The sequence below is a fragment of the Lontra canadensis genome, unplaced genomic scaffold, assembly GCF_010015895.1.
Source record: "Lontra canadensis isolate GAN:19392208 unplaced genomic scaffold, GSC_riverotter_1.0 scaffold28, whole genome shotgun sequence".
Lineage (NCBI taxonomy): Eukaryota > Metazoa > Chordata > Mammalia > Carnivora > Mustelidae > Lontra > Lontra canadensis.
Window position 1 is genome coordinate 4,493,774 of NW_022631022.1, and position 21,387 is coordinate 4,515,160.

A 21,387-nucleotide genomic window follows, 5' to 3' on the forward strand; every position below is an offset into this window, starting at 1 on the left:
ATAAAGCACTGAAAGGCAATTCCTGGGCGAATTTGTACTCAGGATGCTAAGAATTTCCACTAGGCTTTAAACTATGCTATTCATCACTGAGCAACTGAGGGCCATCTACCCCCAAGTCTCTCCCACACTTCCTCCCCGGTGTCCTACAAATAAAAGACAGACCTTACACCATCACCATGTGAACTAAAGACAAACCTTCACAGTCTAACCGTGAAAAGAAGTTTCCACGTTACTCTGCCATTTACTCATGTGACTCCGCTGCATATTTTGGATGCTGAGGGGGTTCTTGTAAACTTATAATGTTCTTGTGAACTTTCTTATTGCAGCACACAAAATGGTTGCATAACCTGATCTTGCAGGTCCTGATGTTTTTCTTTAGGCATGCATACACAATCTATCCAGGTGAAAAAAATATCAATCCGGACTCCTCGGTGCTTGAGCTGCCATTCACATAAAAAGGCAGAAAACTTATTGTTGTTGTTCCCTAGCCCTTCACCTTCTGCCTTTTGGTTTTATTCTGGAATTCAGAAAACCAGACAATTCCAGTGCAGAATTCATGGGATTACTGCCTGGTAATCTATTAACCCAGTGTGGGTTCATTAATAGTACTAGGGTCTTCAGGAAACCAGAATGAAACTTTTTCCCCCCCCTAAAGAAGTACCATTAGCTGTCCTTTCCACTTTCTCTACAGAAGTTGAACAGGAAAAGAATGAGAATACTGCATATCTGCATTACCCGAGAACAAGAATAGGGTGGGTTTTCCCTGGAAATCCAGAGTGATCAGGCCCCACAAAACCAGTGCCTAGAGCTATGCAACAAGCAGGGTTCACAGTTGAGTGAACATCAATGCATATGAGTACAGGCATTTCAATGCAAATACATGCTGAATATGAAGGATTAAAGAAAGGGGAAATTAATCTTTTTCATAACACAGGGCACTTTTTTTTCTCTCCTGTGCGCTCTCTTTTTTAAGTCATGCACACAACTGCTGGAGGGAATCCAACTTCCCTAGTGTTGTGGTGGTGCTTTATAAAAAGCAGAACATACACATTTAAGACCATGAATTTCCTGAGGATGCCAGCAACTGAGATTCTGACAGCTCTACTGAACGGCCTCAGAAAAAAAGTGCTTCACTAAGTGGGGCCAGACTGATGAGTGAAAATCTCATTTCAAACCAACCTTCTATTTCTCAAAGCTCACAGCTTCCTGAGGTGTGGACGGTTTAAAGTGTTGGGTTGCTGCATTTGAGGGTATTTGAATACATTTATTGAAGGGACTTTATTTTTTAGTTTGTTTCTAATTGCCCCATCCAAGTGATGGTTTTGCAATACCCACAACAATAAATAGGGCAGTTTCATGCTGCTTTAACAAGTGGCTCTATCGCCTCCCAGGCTGATCCTCTTATGGCCTAACATCTCAAACCAAAGAACAAAGTGGCAGCGCCCCTTCAGGTTATCCCTTCAAAAAAAAAAAAAAAAAAAAAAAAAAAATCTGCCAAAGAAGGTTATTCAGCTTTTGAAGACTATTCACTTCATGAGATGTTGGACTAGAGCAAAAAACTTGTTAAAACCCCTTTCAGTCCCATCACAGGATTGTATTAAACACAGGATTCCTCAAACATCCTAATACTCGGGGTGCCTGGGTGGCTCAGTGGGTTAAGCCGCTGCCTTTGGCTCAGGTCATGATCTCCGGGTCCAGGGATCGAGCCCCGCATCGAGCCCCGCATAGCATCGGGCTCTCTGCTCAGCAGGGAGCCTGCTTCCTCCTCTCTTTCTGCCTGCCTCTCTGCCTACTTCTGATCTCTCTCTGTGTCAAATAAATAAATAAAATCTTAAAAAAAAAAAAAACATCCTAATACTCCAACCAGGCTATTGCTTTAAAAAGAAACTTTAAAATTCAAGTGGTTTCTCAAAAAAAATTGTTAACCTATGTTAAGAATTTTTGTAACCTCAAATCCAAGCCTCAGAGAGGAATTTCCAACTTGTTCCTTCCTCTTCTGATACCATTCTGAGAGAAATGTCAAAGACCTAGAATTTTTAAAATAGCATTTTATAATGTATTCAAAGATTTTGACCTACTACATAAAGTAAGAATCCCACTTTTTAAGAAAAATATACAGATTTAGGTAAGAGTTTAAATTCTAAGAGATTCAAGCCTGATGCCAAGTCTTTAGATTTCTAATGCTTCAGTTCCAAAGGACCAGTGGATAGCAATTTTAGTACACAAAACTCCACTATGTTGTATAGTTCCTTTTCTCCTGGGTCAGACAGCTTTATTCTGCTTCATTAACCCCTTCTTTGCTCCTTGATGGATCTTGGAATCCAGTTTCCCTGTAAGGGAGAAAAAGAAGCCTCATTATTTATTTTTTATATTTGCAATGCAAATCTTTCATGGCCTCGCAGGTCCTCTGGTTACTGTGTTCCTGTCACATTCAATTATCTTGCTTCAAGACTCAGATACTTTCAAACTTCAGAATTTCATTCTGTAAGAACGAGGAATCAGTGGGAATACTGTTTAAGGACACACAAATGTGGGCACTCACACACACACACACACACACACACTCATACACACACAAAATAAGTATTCACTTAAAGAATTTAAATAGTTAATATTTCTAATTATGTAGCTACTATGAAAGAAACACCATGGTTTCTCAAGATGTCTGATGCTAAGGCAAGTTTTTAAAGAATACACACATGTAATAAAGGAAGGCATTTCACACAGTGGGAAACTCATTCTTCTGACCTGTTAACTGGCTGAGCATAATGCATGAACCTCCCTTGCAGTGAGAAAAGCAGTTGAGTTCACCCCTTTGCTGCCTCCAACCTAATAGGGGGAGGGACCTGCAGCAGCGGAGTATAATCCACATGAATGCTTTATTGACAAAGGGCCCCTATCACCAGCTAAGAAGGGCAAAGGTCATAGGCTGTATGACTCTCCTAAGTGTTAAAGTTAGAAAACAAGCAACCTTCCTGTCCCAGGTGACCCTAATGAGAGGAACTTCACTGATGTGGTCCCTGACCTCTGACCCCTCAAATCTACCAGGACAGGGTTTGGTTCAGTGGTAGCAGCCTTAAGAACTATCCCTCTCGGGGTGCCTGGGTGGCTCAGTGGGTTAAGCCGCTGCCTTCGGCTCGGGTCATGGTCTCGGAGTCCTGGGATCGAATCCCGCATCGGGCTCTCTGCTCAGCAGGGAGCCTGCTTCCCTCTCTCTCTCTCTCTGCCTGCCTCTCCATCTACTTGTGATCTCTCTCTGTCAAATAAATAAAATTTAAAAAAAAAAAACAAAAAAACTATCCCTCTCATGAAGACAATCTTAACAAAGTTCCTGTCTGTTTTGCACATTGCTTTCCCCCACAAGACTTAGTTAAGTCAATAGTGATGGGGACGGTGAACTGAAACAGAAACAGGGCAGTTCAGTCTAACACACACAAAAAAATAATGAAAATAAAGACTAACAAATAAATAAGGAGCCTCCCTTCAAGGACAGCTAGGTGTAAGCGTGACCCATAACTGCCCCATATTTGTTGTCATGTAAAACCTGGGGCAAGTTATTTAGTCTCTCTAGACCTCAACATTCTCATTTCTCCAACTAAAATAAGAATACATGTCTTGACTGCTCCAAAAGACTGTGAGAAAAATAATCTCAACCTAACAAGTTTTCCTGTTTTCTTAAATTTTGTTTTCTTTTCCCCCTTCATCTCTCTAGAGATATACCTGTCTCTGGAATAACATTACTTCTCAGAAACCACCCTTCTTCAGAAACCATCACTAAGTAATGCCCGGAATGCTGTCCACAATAGTCACAAAGCTGTTGATTTTAATTTGGGCTTTAGAGCACAGAGTATTCCCAGGGATTTAGGAGTCTTTCATTCCCCAGGCTGCCCAGCTGGAAATTCGAACATGTGCCAGCAATCTGGCAAAAAGCCCTATTACAAGGCACGTTTGCCTTTGTATCTCTAACACTACCATAGTGGGTGCAAAATGGTAGGTGCTCAATAAATGTTTTTATCAAATCAATTAAACAAAGAAAGCAGACATTACAAATTCCAAAACCTTTGAATTATAGGAACTAAGTCACCAAAATTAGCAGATATCAGATAAACATGAGAGTATACATTGTAAAGGTGGTGGTACCCAGAGGTATAAAGAAGTACTGCATCTTATTCAACTGCATCTTATTCAACTGCATCTTATTCAACTTAGGCAAGCTAGGACAGAATTCAGAATTCCACCTAGGACTCTAGACTTCTAGTTTTCTGTATGAGTAAGTTAGAAGACTGAGGTCCTAACTGTAGTTCTGAGACTAGCTAGCTGTATGTGAGGAAGTCGCCTAGTTAGTCTTATTCGATGCTTTCTCGATGCTAAGAAGAAATTGGACTATATAGCACAGAAGCCTCCTTCCAGCTCTGATATTGTGCCTAAAAGTGAAAAATGATTGGAATAATTTGTTTCTGAAGCAATCTGATAAAGTGAAAAGAGCAGAAAAACCAGAGACAGAAAGATGTGAGCAAAATACAACTTCTAGGGGCGCCTGGGTGGCTCAGTGGGTTAAGGCCTCTGCCTTCGGCTCAGGTCGTGATCCCGGGGTCCTGGGATCGAGCCCCGCGTCGGGCTCTCTGCGGAGCCTGCTTTCCCTTCTCTCTCTGCCTGCCTCTCTGCCTACTTGTGATCTCTCTCTGTCAAGTAAATAAAATCTTAAAAAAAAAAAAAAATACAACTTCTGTAAACCTATTTACTCAGCTGAAAAATGAAAGGAGGGAAAAATTCCTACTAACTTACAAAGTTGAGAAAATTAAAACTAACACTGAGTGCTTTCTAAATACCAAGCACTGTGCTAAGTTTTTTATATACACTAAGTCATTTAATCCAATAACTAATTGAAATACTGTAGTTAAAGTGCTTCATAAACTCAAAGTTCTCTGAAAAAGTAAGGTAGTCATATCGATGCTGAGGCTTGGGAGTTGTGTTTCTTATTCATGGTCTCAGTTTACAACCCTAGACAAGTCTTTTAACTACATGTATTTCAGATTCCTCATATAAAATAGAGACATTACCTTCTTGACACTCTCAAAGCTTTACTGTTTAAGAACATTCCAAGTACAATCTTCAGAAAACTCCAGTCTGATTGTGAAAGCCCTCAAGTGAGACCAGCTCAGGAAAGATCAACCCATAGGAGCAAAGGACTCAGTGGGTAGGCAAACTAATTCCTGGCTTCAAAGATGATGTCATAAAATGGAAAACTAATAGGAAGAAGGAGATATAGATAAAGGAAAAAGGGATTTCCAGAGCATTTCCAGGAATGCAGAAATTCTTTCATCTCCTAGACTACCTAAGAAAACCATACGAGTGCCAGCAATCTGTGAGCTCCTTATAAGTAAGGACTTCTCTGCATCCCTAACATCTACCACAGGGACTGCCAATAGTGGCAATTCTTGGGCCAGCTGCAGGCCATGAAGGCAAGGGACTGGAGCTTCTCGCATGAAGAAGCAGTCATTACAGTTGCCCTCAGACTATAGAAACTCTGAACTCTGAGTTCTAGTTCAGCCTCATCTTTCAAGACTTGGGACCTGGACAGTTAACTACAGTAACATACAGTATACTCTCTTAAATGCAGAGTGGTGATGCTTAGTTTTGGTATTTCCCTAACATTTCTACATATAGTACCTACAGCATTTCAGTGTTAACCACATCCTCAATCATGGTGCCTAAAAGAAAATCAAATACATGTGCAGCAGATGGACAAGAAGTTAAAAGGAGGAAAAGTATTTGTCATCAATCGATATAACTCTCATAGGGATTTTCACATGTTTTGCATAACATATAAGGCAGTATTTGCATGAGTCTCTAGAGCATGGAATTCATTTGAAGTAAAAAGATTTCCTTTATCTCTTTGAGCACTTCACCTAAATATTCTACTATAGTTTTTTGCATTTCCTTATTTGAGCAGACACACAGCCAAGTGATCATATTGCATATTGCTCTTTTCTGAATTATTTCAACTTCAAGAAACATAATTATCCCCAGGTCAAGCAAGCTCAAGTTTATGTGCCCAAAAGCATAAATCAAAATATATGCCTTTACTTCCAGTTATGGAATGAATAAGGAATGAGAATAAAAGGTACAACATAGAAAAATACAGTTAGGGGCGCCTGGGTGGCTCAGTCGTTAAGTGTCTGCCTTTGGCTCAGGTCATGATCCCAGGATCCTGGGATCTAGACCCGCATCAGGCTCCCTATTTAGCGGGAAGCCTGCTTCTCCCTCTCTCACTCCCTCTGCTTGTGTTTCTTCTCTCGTTGTGTCTCTCTCTGTCAAATAAATAAAATCTTAAAAAAAAAAAAGAAAGAAAAATACAGTTAATGATATTGTAATCATATTGTATGGTGATAGATGATAGGTACACTTGTGGTGGGCATAGCATAATGTATAAGGAGGTTGAATCACCACGTTGTACACCTGAAACTAATGGTGTGTAAACTATACTCAAAAAATTTAAAATGTGTGTGTGTGTGTCTGTGTAGAAAACCTTAATTTAAAGCATATATATATACATATATATGTGCATATATATATGTGTGTGTGTACACACACACACACACACACGGTACAACAAGTAAATTTCTAAAAGCTTATTTGCAAGTCAGAGTTTGGAACTTGCATATCTCATAGAACTAATCTATAGAAGATTCCTAAGCCATCCTACAATAGAAAAACAAGAATAAAAACATTTAAGTCATAGGGCTGTAATTGAAGGAGAGTATATTATTAATACCATGGACCTTAACCACTTAGCGTAATGATGTATCTAGAAGAAATTGTGAAGCATTTCAAATTAAGAGCCAAATACATATTTTCCCCTGTGACAGTGGGAGTAAAGACTTTTTCCAGCTGTCAGCTCCTGAAGGTAGCTTCTTCGGCCTATGGGGAAGGAAGTTCTAGCAGAGTGTAAGACTTTTATTTTTTTATTTTTATTTTCAATTTTTTACCTAAATTCAATTTAGTTAACATATAGTGTATTACTAGTTTCAGGGGTAGAATTTAATGACTCATCAGCTACATATAACTCCCGAGTGTAAGATTTTTAGAGATGGTAAAGAGGAATGAAGGATGAAGGAATAAAGTGTTATAGGGAATAGAAACTTTACACCAAACTAAATCCTCAGGTAGAACATAATTTTTTTTTTTTCCTTCTGGGGAGCCTGGCTGGCTCAGTCTGTAGAGCATGTGACTCTTGATCTCAGGCTCATGAGTTCACAAAGGCCCCACATTGGGCATGGAGCCTACTTAAAAAAAAAAAAAAAAAAAAAATCCTGAGATACATAGGGTCAACCCATTCTTTCCTTTTTTTCTTTAAATTTCGCTATTATTTCTGACCAATGTTTTACCCTGTCTGGCCTACCATGGAAGAAGCTACAGTCTCACAATTTCTCTCTAGTCCTATTGTTCCTGAAAGAAGCACACAGCCCATTTTGGCTTTTTAAAAGCTTTTTTTTTTTTTTTTAAAGATTTTATTTATTTATTTGACAGACAGAGATCAGAGGTAGGCAGAGAGGCAGGCAGGGAGAGAGGGGGAGAAGCAGTCTCCCTGCTGAGCAGAGAGCCTGATGCAGGGCTCACTCCCAGGAATCTGAGATCATGACCTGAGCCCAAGGCAGAGGCTCAACCCACTGAGCCACCCAGGCGCCCCGGCTTTTTAAAGCTTTTAAGAACAGAAACAATGGGGGAAAAGACAGGAGGTTACTAAAGCTCTCTCCTAAGAACATCACTCCTCCCACCCCTCATTAAACCTTATCGAGAAAAACAGGCCAGTACATGCATTGAAGGTAGGTCTCTGGGAGAGAAAGCAATGGAGTAAAACATTTCAGAGAAATATCTAAACTCTGTTTATACAGAACGTTTTCTCAAAAGAGCTAAGCAGCAGATAAAAACCAAGATAGGGAAGGAAGCTAAGAAAAGGTTATGGGGACTCAAGATCAAGCAGCACTAGATATGGAAGAGAAGACCTAAAATCTTTGGCTCCTACCACCAGTGCTGCTATGGGTGTCTAGAGTTAAGGTGAGAATGAAACAAAGAGGGATAGACTGCCACAACCAAAAAAGAGAAAAGAGAGATTTAAGTCCTAAATAGTGGAGGGGCGCCTGGGTGGCTCACTTGTTAAGCGTCTGCCTTCGGCTCAGGTCACGATCACAGGGTCCTAGGATCAAGCCCCACATGGGGCTGCCTGCTTGGCACGAAGCCTGCTTCTCCCTCTCTCACTTACCCTGCTGTGTTCCCTCTCTTGCTGTGTTTCTGTCAATTAAATAAATACATTTTAAAAATCTAAATAAATAAATTAATAGATCCTAAATAGTGGAGGAACGCCTGGGTGACTCAGTCGGTTAAGTGTCCAACTCTTGGTTTTGGCCAAGTCATGAGATCGAGCCCTGCATCCGTCTCTGTGCTCAGTGAAAAGTCTGCCTGATATTCTATCTCCCTCTGCCCCACCCCTAGCTTGCAGTCTCTCTCCCTCTCTAAAATAAAATAACTAAATAAAATTTTTAAAAAATAAAAATTCTAGGGATGGCTGGGTGGCTCACTTGGTTAAGCATCTCCATTTGGCTTGGGTCATGATCTTGACATCCTGGGATCGAGTCCCACATTGGGCTCCTTGCTCAGCTGGGAGCCTGCTTCTCCCTCTACTTGCTTCTCCTGCTTGTACTCGCTTTCTCTCTCTCTCTCTGACAAATAAATAAGTAAAATCTTAAAAAATAAAAATAAAAATAAAAATAAATAAAAATCCTAAATAGTGGAGGGGGCACCTGGTTGACTCAGTCAGTGGACCAAGCAACTCTTGATCTCGGGTTTGTGAGTTTGAGCCCCAAATTGGGTGCAGACATCACTTAAAAAGAAAATCTTTTTTTTTTTTTTTTTAAGATTTTACTTATTTGATAGAGATCACAAGTAGGCAGAGAGGCGAGTAGAGACAGAGGGCGAAGCAGGCTCCCCGCTGAGCAGACAGCCCAATGTGGGGCCCAATCCCAGGACCCCGGGATCACAACCTGAGCTGAAGGCAGAGGCTTTAACACACTGAGCCACCCAGGTGCCCCTAAAAAGAAAATCTTTAGGGGCGCCTGGTGGGCTAAGTTGTTAAGCCTCTGCCTTCAGCTCAGGTCATGATCCCATGGTCCTGAGATCCAACCCCATGGCAGGCTCCCCACTCAGCAGGAGGCCTACTACTTCTGCTCTCACTCCCCGGGCTTGTGTTCCCTCTCTTGCTGTGTCTCTCTCTGTCAAATAAACAAAATCTTTAAAAAACAACAAATAAGGGGGTGCCTGGGTGGCTCGGTGGGTTAAAGTCTCTGCCTTTGGCTCAGGTCATGATCCCAGGGTCCTAGGATCGAGCCCAGCATAAGGCTCTCTGCTCAGCAGGGAATAAAATCTTAAAAAAAATCTTAAAAAAAAACAAAAAACAAATAGGGGCGCTTGGGTGGCTCAGTGGGTTAAGCCTCTGCCTTCAGCTCAGGTCGTGATCTCAGGGTCCTGGGATCTGGCCTATATCGGGTTCTCTGCTCGGCGGGGGGCCTGCTTCCCTCTCTCTCTCTGCCGGCCTCTCTGCCTACTTGGGATCTCTCTCCGTCAAATAAATACATAAAATCTTAAATAAATAAATAAATAAATAAACGAATTCTAAATAGTAGAGAGCAAGAAAAAAAACTTCCAGGACCACTTAGCTACCTGCTGGGATACAGTCTGAAGTAAATAATATATGTAAGTCAAAGGCAATATGTTCAGATTTTCTGATATGTAGGAATCTTAAGAATATATCTCTCGTAAATCATGAGGGTTGCCTGAATTTTGTGATGAATATACATTAATCTAAATTCACACTTCAAGTATTTTGTGATCAAAAGCAGTATTACTCAAAGTGTAGTTAGCTGAGCAACAGAATCAGTATCACTTGGGAGAGAGCCCAGAAACCTGTGTTTTAACACCTTTCTAGGTGATTTTTATTTACAGTACAGTTTGGAAAGTACTTCTCTAGGGGCACCTGGGTGGCTCAGTTGGTTAAACATCTAAGTTCAGCACACATCGTAGTCTTAAGGTCCTGGGATCCAGTCCAGAGTTGTTGGTGAACAGGGAGCCCCCTTGTCCCTCTGCCCTTCCCGACTCATGCGCTGCCTCTCTCTCTCTCTTTCAAATAAATAAAGTCTTTAAAAGAGAGAGAGAGAGAGAGAAAGAAAAGTACTTCTCTATAGAATAGGTTTATCAAATGGCTAGTTGGTCCCCAAGGTACAGGGTAAGGTAGAGTTGTGCACAGCTGAAGACAATGATTGCCCCCAAATCATCCTGTTCACATAATGGGAAAGCAGTGCCACAGAGGCACAAAACAGTAACTGACATGAGCAAACGGGAGGGTTGTTGAGGTTGTTTTTAAAAATAAGCTGGGCAGAGAGGACACCACTATGTGTTTCCTAGGACTTTTTTGAAATAGAAGAGGCTGTGATAGGACTACACAGAGGAAGAGAAGTTGGAAGTTGGAAAAATGAAGTCAACAAAAAGTGATTAAGAAGTGAATATGCAGGGGCGCCTGGGTGGCTCAGTGGGTTAAAGCCTCTGCCTTCAGATCAGGTCACGATCCCAGGGTCCTGGGATCGAGCCCCACATCAAGCTCTCTGCTCAGCAGGGAGTCTGCTCCCCCACCCCGACCTGCCTGCCTCTCTGCCTACTTGTGATCTCTGTCTGTCAAATAAATAAATAAAATCTTTAAAAAAAAAAGAAGTGAATATGCAGAGGGTCTATAACCACAAATACATAAAGCAAAAGTTTACAGAAAAATAAATAATCAAGAGGTTCCCAAGAGAATGAAAAGCAAGAATGCAGAGTTTTAGAAACCAGTAATCACAGGAAAAGTGGGAAGTGGAGCCTCTAAAACATTCGAAAATAGACACCAACTTAAATCTTACTTGGATTGAATACTGAGGAACAATGAGTAAATGTCATTATTGCCATTGGTGCGGGCTTACTACTTCCTTTAATGAGTAGTGCAGCAGAGTAAAGCATACTCTTTTGGCTGACAAATAAGGATTTTAAATGTAATAGGGTCTGTGGGCACCTGGGTCGCTCAGCTGGTTAAGCGTCTGACTCTTAGTTTCAGCTCAGGTCATGATTTCTGGGTTGTGAGATAAAGCCCGGCATCCGGGGCCCTGTGCTCAGCGGGGAGTCTGCTTGGGATTCTTTTTCTCTCTCTCCCTTACCCCTCGCCCTGCATGGATACTCTCTCTCTCTCTCTCTCTCTCAAAATGAATAAATAAATCTTTAAATGTAATGGGGTCTTAAATAGAAGTTTAGAGTGATTCACTAGCATGCCAATAATTGTGGGTCAAGGTACACTTTGGAAAGGCTATGCTATGGTTAACACTAAAGTTATCAATAAATGTAATTATATTAATCTTCCAAAGCTTGAGATGCCATAGAACAGGGTAAGAAGAGAAGATTTTAAGGTTTTAAACAAGTGAGACACAAGACAAAAAGAAAGAAAAGAAACAAAAATTAGACCATCAAAGCTTGTGACTTACAGATTTTTGGATTTCCTTTAATAGGAAACTTCACAATCATTTCCTGGGGATTTGTGCAGATGAAAACAAACGGAGAATCAGATTCTTGACTCATGTCTGGATACTGCAGAATATAAAAATAACAAGTTCAGACTAGTTGGGACAGATTTTGAATTTCAGGGAGATCAAAGGATGTCCCAAATTTCACCTCAACATTCTGATAATAGCACTCTCCATTTCAGTCAGGTAAAGAGGATTATGCTCAACAAGCAAGAACAAACCTTCCCCTTTCCCCAGGCCTTAGCACAGTAGTCTTATGCAGTCTATTGCCTGCCATTTCTGACCTCCTATAATGGGAACTACTTCTTTAAAAAAAAAAAAAAAAAGATACCTGATATTTTTCCAGAAGAATCAGGACTGACTGTTCTTTTAGTATAAATGACAAAGTTGGGAGATTTGGAGGTCTCCTTTGGGAACATTGGGCACCCCCAGGTTAACTTGAGTGAAACACTGGAAGGTTTAAGAAAAATAGAACATTTGTGGAAATGCTGCCAGAAATAATCAACAGAGCCCTTCTTTCACTATAAGGAAGGAAGATGATTCATTCTGAAAGGTATGAACATGCAAAAGCTGTTTTGCTGGATGCATTCCAGACTTACTTAGGGTGAAAAGGTAACTGGTAGAGCAATTCTGAAAATTATTTAGAAGCCTCCTTTGGATCTCTCATCACAAATCTGTGTGAATACTTAGGACTTGTATTCCTTCTGCAAAGACAGACACAGAACCTAGAGTAAGACTAGGCCAGCCACATAATCACAATTTAAGGCACAATAGAGGGTTGGCAGAAAGTGCTCTCTAGCAATGCCCAACTGATTTGTTTTTTCATTATTTCCTATCTTTTATGTCCTGTATTTAGCATGTTTGACAAATATGACTCACAGGCTGACTATGCAAAAGGAGCCTTTCTCCTAGTAACTACCATCAAATATATAAACTTATTTTCCACTCTTATTCACCTGCTAAGATATGTCCTCTAAAGAACTAAGGCTCAAAAGTAGAAATGGAGGTTTCAGTAAAATAAGAAAATTAAAATTTCTCTGTAACTAGTAGAAACATAAGTAGTTAAAACTTCTTTACTGACCACTTGACCACTCTGTCATAAGTGGTTAAGTAAGGTTGTGGAGAAAACAGAAGGGATTTTTAGCACCTTTTGGTCCTGCCCACATGCCACGGCTCTCCGTGTGGGACAGGTGTGGCATGTATGTTGATAAAACATAGCTTAATATCAAGTATCAGCCACAATTATATTCAGAAGCAGGGTCAAAGTGTTCACAGTAGAAAAAAAAAAAAAGAATGAAGATGAGAAGGAAAATGCTCTTCTTTCCTTATACCCTGGATCTTTAGAACTCAAAGAAAAGCAGGTTCCAGCTGTTACTGCTGAGGTGCTTTGGCACGAATAAAACCAGAGGCTGCCATCGAGATCTTTCAACCGAATTCTACAGAGGCCTCAACAGCAACAGTCACAATTCACATCTCTTCAGTTTTCCTACTCTCTCCCCTCTGTATCTCAGAATGTTGAGGCAGAGGACAGTGATGCGAGGACCTCACAGCTCTACTTTTCTATAACTATAACCCAGTTCAGTCATTCTCTCCTCTTTTTTCTGCATCAATAAATGTTCTCTCTCTACTGACTCTATCCCATTAAACATACTTTCTGTAATGTCTGCCATAAAACAAAATCTACCCATTCTCCTCAAGCAAATGCCTCATTTCTGATTCTTTTTACAACAAAATTCACTAAAAGATTATGTATGCTCCCTGCTTCAAATTCCTCTATTGTTTCTTGAATTCATTATAAACAGGCTTTCACCCCCAACACTCCACCAAAACTATTCTTGGTGAACTAAAGGTCATTGTTCACTTCCATGTTGCTAAATCAAATGGTCAGTGCTCAGTTCTCATCTTAATTGACCTATTTGTAGAACCTGATAGAATTCTTCTCTCCCTCCTTCACGAACATTCCTCACTTGGCTTCATTCTCTTCTTAGCTTTGCTATTTACCCACTGCTTATCACCTCATCCTTTAAATGTTGGGAGTGCTTCAGAGGTCAGGCCTCAGACCTCTTCTCTCCCTACATTTACCACCTTAGTGATCTTCTTCAGGCTCAGAGTTAAAGAATAAGGTCCTGAATTTGTAACTACGAGAGGTGATGGATGTTCTCTAAATATACTGTGGTAATCATTTTGCAACATATACATGTATTAAATCATTCTGTTGTACATAGTGAACTAATACAATGTTACATGCCAATTATATCTCAATAAAACTGGGGAAAAAATGAGGTCCTGGAAATGCAAATCTAAACCACAGTAAGATATTAGTTTATGCTTATGGGATGATTATAATAAAACCAAACAAAACTAAAACAAAAAACATGGAAAATAACAAGTATTGGTAAGGATGTGAAGAAATTAAAACAGTCATGCATTGCTGGTATGGGTGTAAAACAGTGCAGCTGCTATGGAAACAGTTCGGTTTTTGTAACATCAAAGAGTTACAAAATTACCGTAAGGTCCAGCAATTCCGCTCATGGGTATATCCCTCAAAGAAATTGAAAGCTGTTACATGCTCCCAACATCTCACTTGTTCACCAATGTTCATAGCACCCAATAGTTTCCACAATCCAAATGTTCATCCACAGACAGATGAACAAAATATAGTACATACACACAGTGGAATATTAAAAATATTCCAGAAATTCTGATGGATCTTAAAAAATTACACTTACTGAAATAAGCCATACACAGAAGGCCAAATATTACCTGATGAGTACCTATACAAGGTACTTAGGATAAGCAAATTCAAAGAGACAGAAAATAGAGGTTATTAGGGGCTAGAGGGAGGAGGAAGAAGTTATTATTTAATGGGGACAGAATTTCTGTTTGAGATGATGAAAAAGTTCTGGAAATGGATAGTGGCAATGGTTGCACAACATTATAAATGTACAGAATGCCACTGAATCGTACACTTAAAAAAGGTTAAAATGGTAAGTTTTATGTTATGTATATTTTAGCACAGTACAAATAAAATTTTACAAAACAGAGATCCTGATTCAATTCCAAACCTGCTCCTCTCTTATCCATTCCCCCCTTTAAAATGAATAATGAATGAATGAATAGATACCCAGCCTACTAGCTATTCCATTCTTCCAGTTGTTCAGGCCAAAACTCCCACAACCACCTCACTGAGAAGTTCTGTTAACTCCACCTTCAAAGGATATCCAATATCTCACCACTTCCTAAGACCTCCACAGCTACTTCCCTGGTCCAAGCCATCATGTTTCCCTGGATTACCACAATAATCTCCTCATTGGTCTCTCTGTTTCTGCCCTTAACCTCTCTCTCTTCTATTTTTAACAGGGCAGCCAGAACTATTTAAAAAAATATATCAGATCATACACTCCACTACTTAAAACTCTCCAGTGGCTTTTCATCTCACTCAGAATAAAAGCCTAAGTCCTCAGCATAACCTTCAGGTTCCTGGAGAGTCTGGCTCTCTATTTCCTCTTTGACATCTTTTCCTACTACATTTACCCCCACTTTCACTCTACTCCAGCCACACTGACTTCCAGGTTGTTCCTGTTCTTGGATCTTTGCACTTGCCTATTCCCTCTTCCTAGAATGCTCCCACCTCTACCATGACCCAGATATCCACTAGGCTTCTCTTTCTTCAGAACTTTGTTTAAATGTCAGCTTTGCAGTAAGCCTTCCCTAATCACTCTATTTAAAATAAGAGCATGAATCTCCTCACAGACTTGGTACTCTCAACCCTTTTTTGTTCCTATAGCACTTACCATCATCTAATACATTATAATTTATTTATTTAAATTTTTAAAACATTTTATTTTTAAGTAATCCCTATGCCCAATTTAAGGTTCAAACTCAAAACCTGGAGATCAAGAGTCCCATGCTCAGGGCACGTGGGTGGCTCAGTTGAAGAATCCAACTCTTGGTTTTGGCTCGGGTCCTGATTTCAGGACAGTAAGTCTGAGCCCCACACCCAGCACAGAGTCTACTTGAGATTCTTTCCCCTCCCTCTCCCTTTGCTCCTCCTCCTGCTTGTGTGTGCTCTGTCAAATAAATACATAAATAAAAATTAAAAGAGTTACATGCTCTACCAACTGAACGAGCCAGGCACCACTGCATTTTTAAATTTGGCCTCCCTTTACAAGGATGAAAACTCCCATGAAGGCCAGGGTTTTCGTTTATTTTGTTTACTCCTCAGCACCCTGAATCATGCTTGGCGCATTGTAGGCAATCAATATTTTCTGAATGAAAGAATAATGAAAACAACCTGTGCATTAAGGTTATCTTTTTTTTTTTAATGTCACTGCATATGTCGTATTTGTAACTGTTGATTAAAGACATAGTATTTTTTAAAAGATTTTATTTATTTATTTAAGATAGAGCGAGAGTGAGAGAGAGCATAAGCTTTGGGAGCAGCAGGCAGAGGGAGAAGCAGGCTCTCCAATGACCAGGGAGCCCGACACAGGGCTTGATCCCAGGACTCCAAGATCATGACCTGGGCTGAAGGCAGACGCTCATCTAATTGAGCCACCCAGGCGCCCCACACATTAAGGTTATCGTAACTATACTAAATGCACACATGCTGGGAACTAGAGACTCTTAGGACTATAACTCTGGGTAAAAGCAGGCGCTACTCTGTAATCTGTTATCCCTAAAGCTAAATTAGAACTTTTGTGTCTTGGCAAGTAGTCCAATAAGGCCCTATGTTTAATATTAACTACGCTGACATACATTAACAGAGTAAGCAAATGTCAAATAATGGGGAAAATGATAGATAAATTATCCAACAGGTTCCTGAGACCCACTCGTGCCTCACAATAAAGATAAACATTAAAATCAACTTTCCCAACTTAATCTAAATCAGAGTTTTATGTGAATATTCCTTTTTCTAAGCTCTTATATTGAACTTCAAGAGGCTACAAGAAACAGAGCTGAAGAACAAAGCAGTCTGCAAAGAATAAAGTAAAGTAAGGTCTTGTATTGGGAAAAGGGGTAGAGTGCAGTAAAGCAAAGTCAGTTTGGCAGAGCCTCAGTACGTTCAGAAAAGCATAATCTCTGCAACTGGGGCCTGGGTACTATGAACCACATTAAACACTGGCATGTCAGTGACTTACAAGAAAGGGATTTTTGGTCTGAGAGTCAGAGACTAAAATGTAGCTGATGGACAGAAAACTAAATAAGGGGTGCGTGGCTGGCTCAGTAGGTACAGCATGCAACTCTTGATGTTGGGGTTGTGTTCAAGCACCATGTTGGGTGTAGAGCTTACATTAAAAAAAAAAAAAGAAAAGTAAATTAATTAAGAGAAAGGAGGTTCATATTTGTAAACAATGTGAATAAACTTTGGATATCATATCCCATTTAGAGAGAATGCTAAAGAAAGGGTCACTGAGATAGCACAACAGACAGATCAAGGAATGTGGGCTGTAAAATCAAGCAATTTAAAGGAACCATTCAAATTCAGCAACAGATTCCTCAGGAAGTTGCGGCTGTTCTTGCCTAAGAAAACATGACTTCCATTTTTTGGGTGTTGAGATGAACACCCAACTTTTCCATCAACATGGATGGGACAGGAGGAGATTATGCTAAGTGAAATAAGTCAAACAGAGAAAGTCAATTATCATATGGTTTCACTTGTTTGTGGAACATAAGGAATAGCACAGAGGACATTAGAAGGGAAAAATGAAGGGGGAGAAATTGGAGTGGGAGATGAACCATGAGAGACTATGGACTCTGGGAAAACAAATGGAAGGTTTTAGAAGGGAAGGGCCTGGGGGATGGATGAGCCCGGGGATGGATGAGCCCAGGGATGGGTATTAAGGAGGGCACGGACTGCATGGAGCACTGGGTGTTATACACAAACAATGAATCATGGAACACTACATCAATAATAATGCACTGTATGGTGACTAACACAACACAATAAAAAATAATTTAAAAAAAAGAAAGGAAGAAAGAAAGAAAGAAAGAAAACATGACCCCTATCACCTGGTTTCCAGCCTGGGGGGAGGAGGAGAGGGTTGGGCCTACTCTTTTTTCATGGCTCATAAGTTTCATAGCTGTCTAACATAACAGGTAATTAACACTAAACAGCCATTTTCTTCTCTTCTCCAGAGGAAAATTGTTCACCAGTCCTCTAGAAAACATTTCTTTTGCCATTTTTGTAAGGGGAAAAAAAAGTTTAGTTGTTTTTTGGCAATCACAACTAATTCAGAGCCAAGTGGCCATTTTCACCAACTCTGCAAGATGTCACTCTTCTCAACAAATCCCCAAATGACCTTTAAGTCTTGTATCTGTCTCCAGAGGACTAAAAGCTAAAGTAAACAGTTAAGAAAGAACTCATTGACAAAGAACATATATTTGCTATAGGTTTTCTTGGTTTGAACTTTAGGGAACTAGATAGGACATGAAATCAGGCTCTGAAATGTAGTTAGCGGAAAACCAACTCCAAGAAGATTGAGGTGATAATACTCAGAAGGAGAGAAGGAAATGAGTCTGATAAAAAGGCTACAAAGCACAACAGATCCAAAGAAGCATATCCTGAAAGCAATTGTGTTCTCCAATAGCTGTGTACATTTTCCTTCAAAGCAATTCAAGGTGTTCACAGGACACACAACTAGTACCTTAGGCCACACTCTACTGGAGAATAAAAGTTTTCTCACATCAGTGACATATTGATCATGAGGCTTTGACAAGAAAACTACTATATATTTGACTGGAGTTGAATAAAGATCATGCCAGCTGGCCCAAGGTGGGATATTGAACTCCCATGTACTAGTACCCAATTCAAGTCATGTGCTCAGTATCAAAGACAGGGGGTTACAACTCAATGCTACAGAGCTCATGTTTGCTCTAAGTGAAAAGAATAACGTATGAGTGATATGCAGCTTAAGGGTTTTAGAGCCATTTGCGGGAAATGATCTAGCTGAAGCCACATACTGTTGATTTCCTGGTCCCATCCTACTCACAGTTAAGTTTCCAATGTGGCTTTCTATGCCCTTTGGAATCCTATGCTGGAACTTCTATACATAAGAGAACCTAAGCAAGTATATTTTTTCTAAAATTAACCTCGTAGCTTTTCTGCCCTTACTCATAAAGACCTAAATGGGAATCACCCATACATGACAATTATTTTTGGTCTTAAATTTCATATAGCACGCTTTTAATTCAACTTAAACTAGTAAGAACTAAAAGAGAATTGCTCTTAATTAAAGATACTACATTGTAAGGTCCTTAACCATTGAAGTCTACGTTGGGGACTAATAACTCAGAACGCTAAAACTCGACTTAGGGGATCTGATAATTTTAGAGTTTAACTCCCAATGGCTGGTTGACTCAACTGAGAACAACTATTATGAGACAGAGCTTAGAGCATCCTTTGACATCAGTTAACCTACCAAGGTAAAATCATTGTTAGGTAATCTGGTGCTATTAACATTAACAATACCCCTTCATAAAATGACATTTGTCTTTTAGAACAAAACAGATTAAAACATTTTAAACTATCCAAGTAAAAAACCATAATACTGTGTGTGGAATTAATTTTTTTTTCTTAAGATTTTAAGTAATCTCGAGGCACCTGGGTGGCTCAGAGGGTTAAACCTCTGCCTTCGGCTCAGGTCTAGACCTTCTAGACTTTCTAGATCAAGCAGACCACTTTGTCTCTAAGCCTGGGTTTACTTACAGGTAAAATGAAGGTGTTACATTAAGTGATTGATTCTACCTAAAACCCCTTACATCTGTTCCCCTCTTGTCTCATTTCACTGGCATTATCCTAGAACAGACTTTTAAAAATACCTTGACCCGGGATGCCTGGGTGGCTCAGTTGGTTGAGCAGCTGCCTTTGGCTCAGGTCATGATCCCAGCCTCCTGGGATCGAGTCCCACATCTGGCTCCTTGCTCAGTAGGGAGCCTGCTTCTCCCTCTGCCTCTGCCTGCCACTCTATCTGCCTGTGCTCACTCTCTGTCAAATAAATAAATAAAATTAAATTAAAAAAAATCTTGACCCTCGAATGACATTAGTCTACCCACCTTCAGGATCTTCACTGTAATCCATCTTCAACATTGCAGCCAGATCCATTTTCCTAAATCAAGGCCATGACCACGTTCCAAACACCCCTTCTCCATTCCACAACTGACTAGAAAAAAGTGTTACCGCTAAAGCTTATCATACAAAGCTATCTACCACTGGACCACAACATACTTTTCCATTCTTGTTTGCTGCTTCCTCCTCTTTCTCACCCATACTCCTCTCTCAACAAACTGGTTTGCTATTATTCTCTGGACAGGCCCATAACTTCCACCTCACACTTCTTCCTCTCCTTGGAATATGCCTCTCAATCAACTATGTAGAAAGACTTGAACAACAATCTCAACTCTATCATTTACTGACTAATAGTACTCAAGTTACTTTAACTGAGTCTTAAATTTCCTCGTCCCTAAAAGAGGGGTAACAATACCTTGTTGTTGTTATTGTAGTGAGGATAAGAACATACATGATAGGTCTGGCATATAACAGCTGATCAAAAGTAATAGATTTTATTATTACTACCCTTTAAGGCCAATTCAAAAGCCATAGTCTTAATAAAGTCTTTTGAGATCCCTCCTAGCTGGAAGCAACCTTTTCCTCCTTTAAATTCCTCAGTGACACTCTACTTTTCAAGACAGTAATTTTGCTTTTTATTTTGTATTTGTTTACATTGTTACATTTTGTTTACATGTTTGTTTACATTGCTTTTTATTTTGTATTTGTTTGTTTACATTTGTATTTCATCTGTCTAGCAGTCTTTCAAACATTCTGAGGGCAGAACCCATGGCTGATTCACCTTTCTGTTTCTTTTAGTGTCTAAAACAATGTCTGATTTATGGTAGGCACTCAAGTGTTTATAATAATACTTAAGAAAATCTTAAGAATTGTATGTTCATTTTCAGAGGCATCTTGGTGGCTCAGTCAGCTAAGCATCTCCTTTCAGCTCAGGTCATGATCCCAGGGTCTTGGCATCGAGCCCCATGTCAGGTTCCCTGCTCAGCAGGGAGTCTGCTTCTCCCTCTCTCTCTACCATTCTCCCTCTGCCCCTTACCCATCACTTGTGCTCTCTTTCTCAAATAAATAAATTAAATCTTAAAAAAAGAAAAAAAAGAATTAGGGGCGCTTGGGTGGCTCAGTAGGTGAAGCCTCTGCCTTCGGCTCAGGTCATGATCTCAGAATCCTGGGATAGAGCCCAGCATTGGGCTCTCTGCTCAGCAGGGAGCCTGCTTCCCCTCCTCCCCCCGCAACCCCCACCGCCTGCCTCTATGCCTACTTGTGATCTCTGTCAAATACATAAATAACATCTTAAAAAAAAAAAAGAATTACATGTTCATTTTCAGATGAAAAGCTAAACATCAAAGAACTTATATAAATGCACAGATAAGGGTTACTATTTCCCTCCTCTGTTCGGGATAAGAACAATAGAAAGTACAATGCTTTCTGAATTATTAAAAAACATACATGGTTGTCCTCAACTCAGCATGTGGGCACTTGACATTCAGGTTATAAAACAACTGTAAAGACAGTTTTGTTCTGACCTAGAAGTTCTAGTAAATATTCTAGTCTTCATGAGAATTCTGAAAATACATTCCCTGTTTCACTCAAGTGAGCTGTGATTTTAAAGAACTGCCTAGGGTCAGACTAGCTGTGGCAGATACACAGTTCCCCTCTTTGTTGGGTCTCTGACACAGCTCTCATGATCCCTTAGGAATACACATTTTAGGTTTATAAATATGC

At 40.0% G+C, this 21,387-nt stretch overlaps 1 protein-coding gene across 4 annotated transcripts in view; it reads right to left on the minus strand.

The window, feature by feature from the left end:
* Positions 1 to 2,161: 2,161 nt before the first annotated feature.
* TRIP4 (thyroid hormone receptor interactor 4) overlaps positions 2,162 to 21,387 on the minus strand; it is a 67,263-nt gene continuing 48,037 nt past the window's right edge. For 3 of the 4 annotated variants that reach the window (XM_032864723.1, XM_032864725.1, XM_032864724.1), the window contains exons 12-13: positions 11,559 to 11,661; positions 2,162 to 2,330 (exon numbers count right to left, since the gene is read on the minus strand). In XM_032864723.1, coding sequence (XP_032720614.1) covers positions 2,263 to 2,330; positions 11,559 to 11,661 — 171 coding nt within the window. In that variant the 3' untranslated portion in view covers positions 2,162 to 2,262. Of the gene's footprint in view, positions 2,331 to 11,554; positions 11,662 to 12,196; positions 12,302 to 21,387 lie in introns of those variants that run through there. The other variant, XR_004383546.1, reaches the window with a different exon arrangement.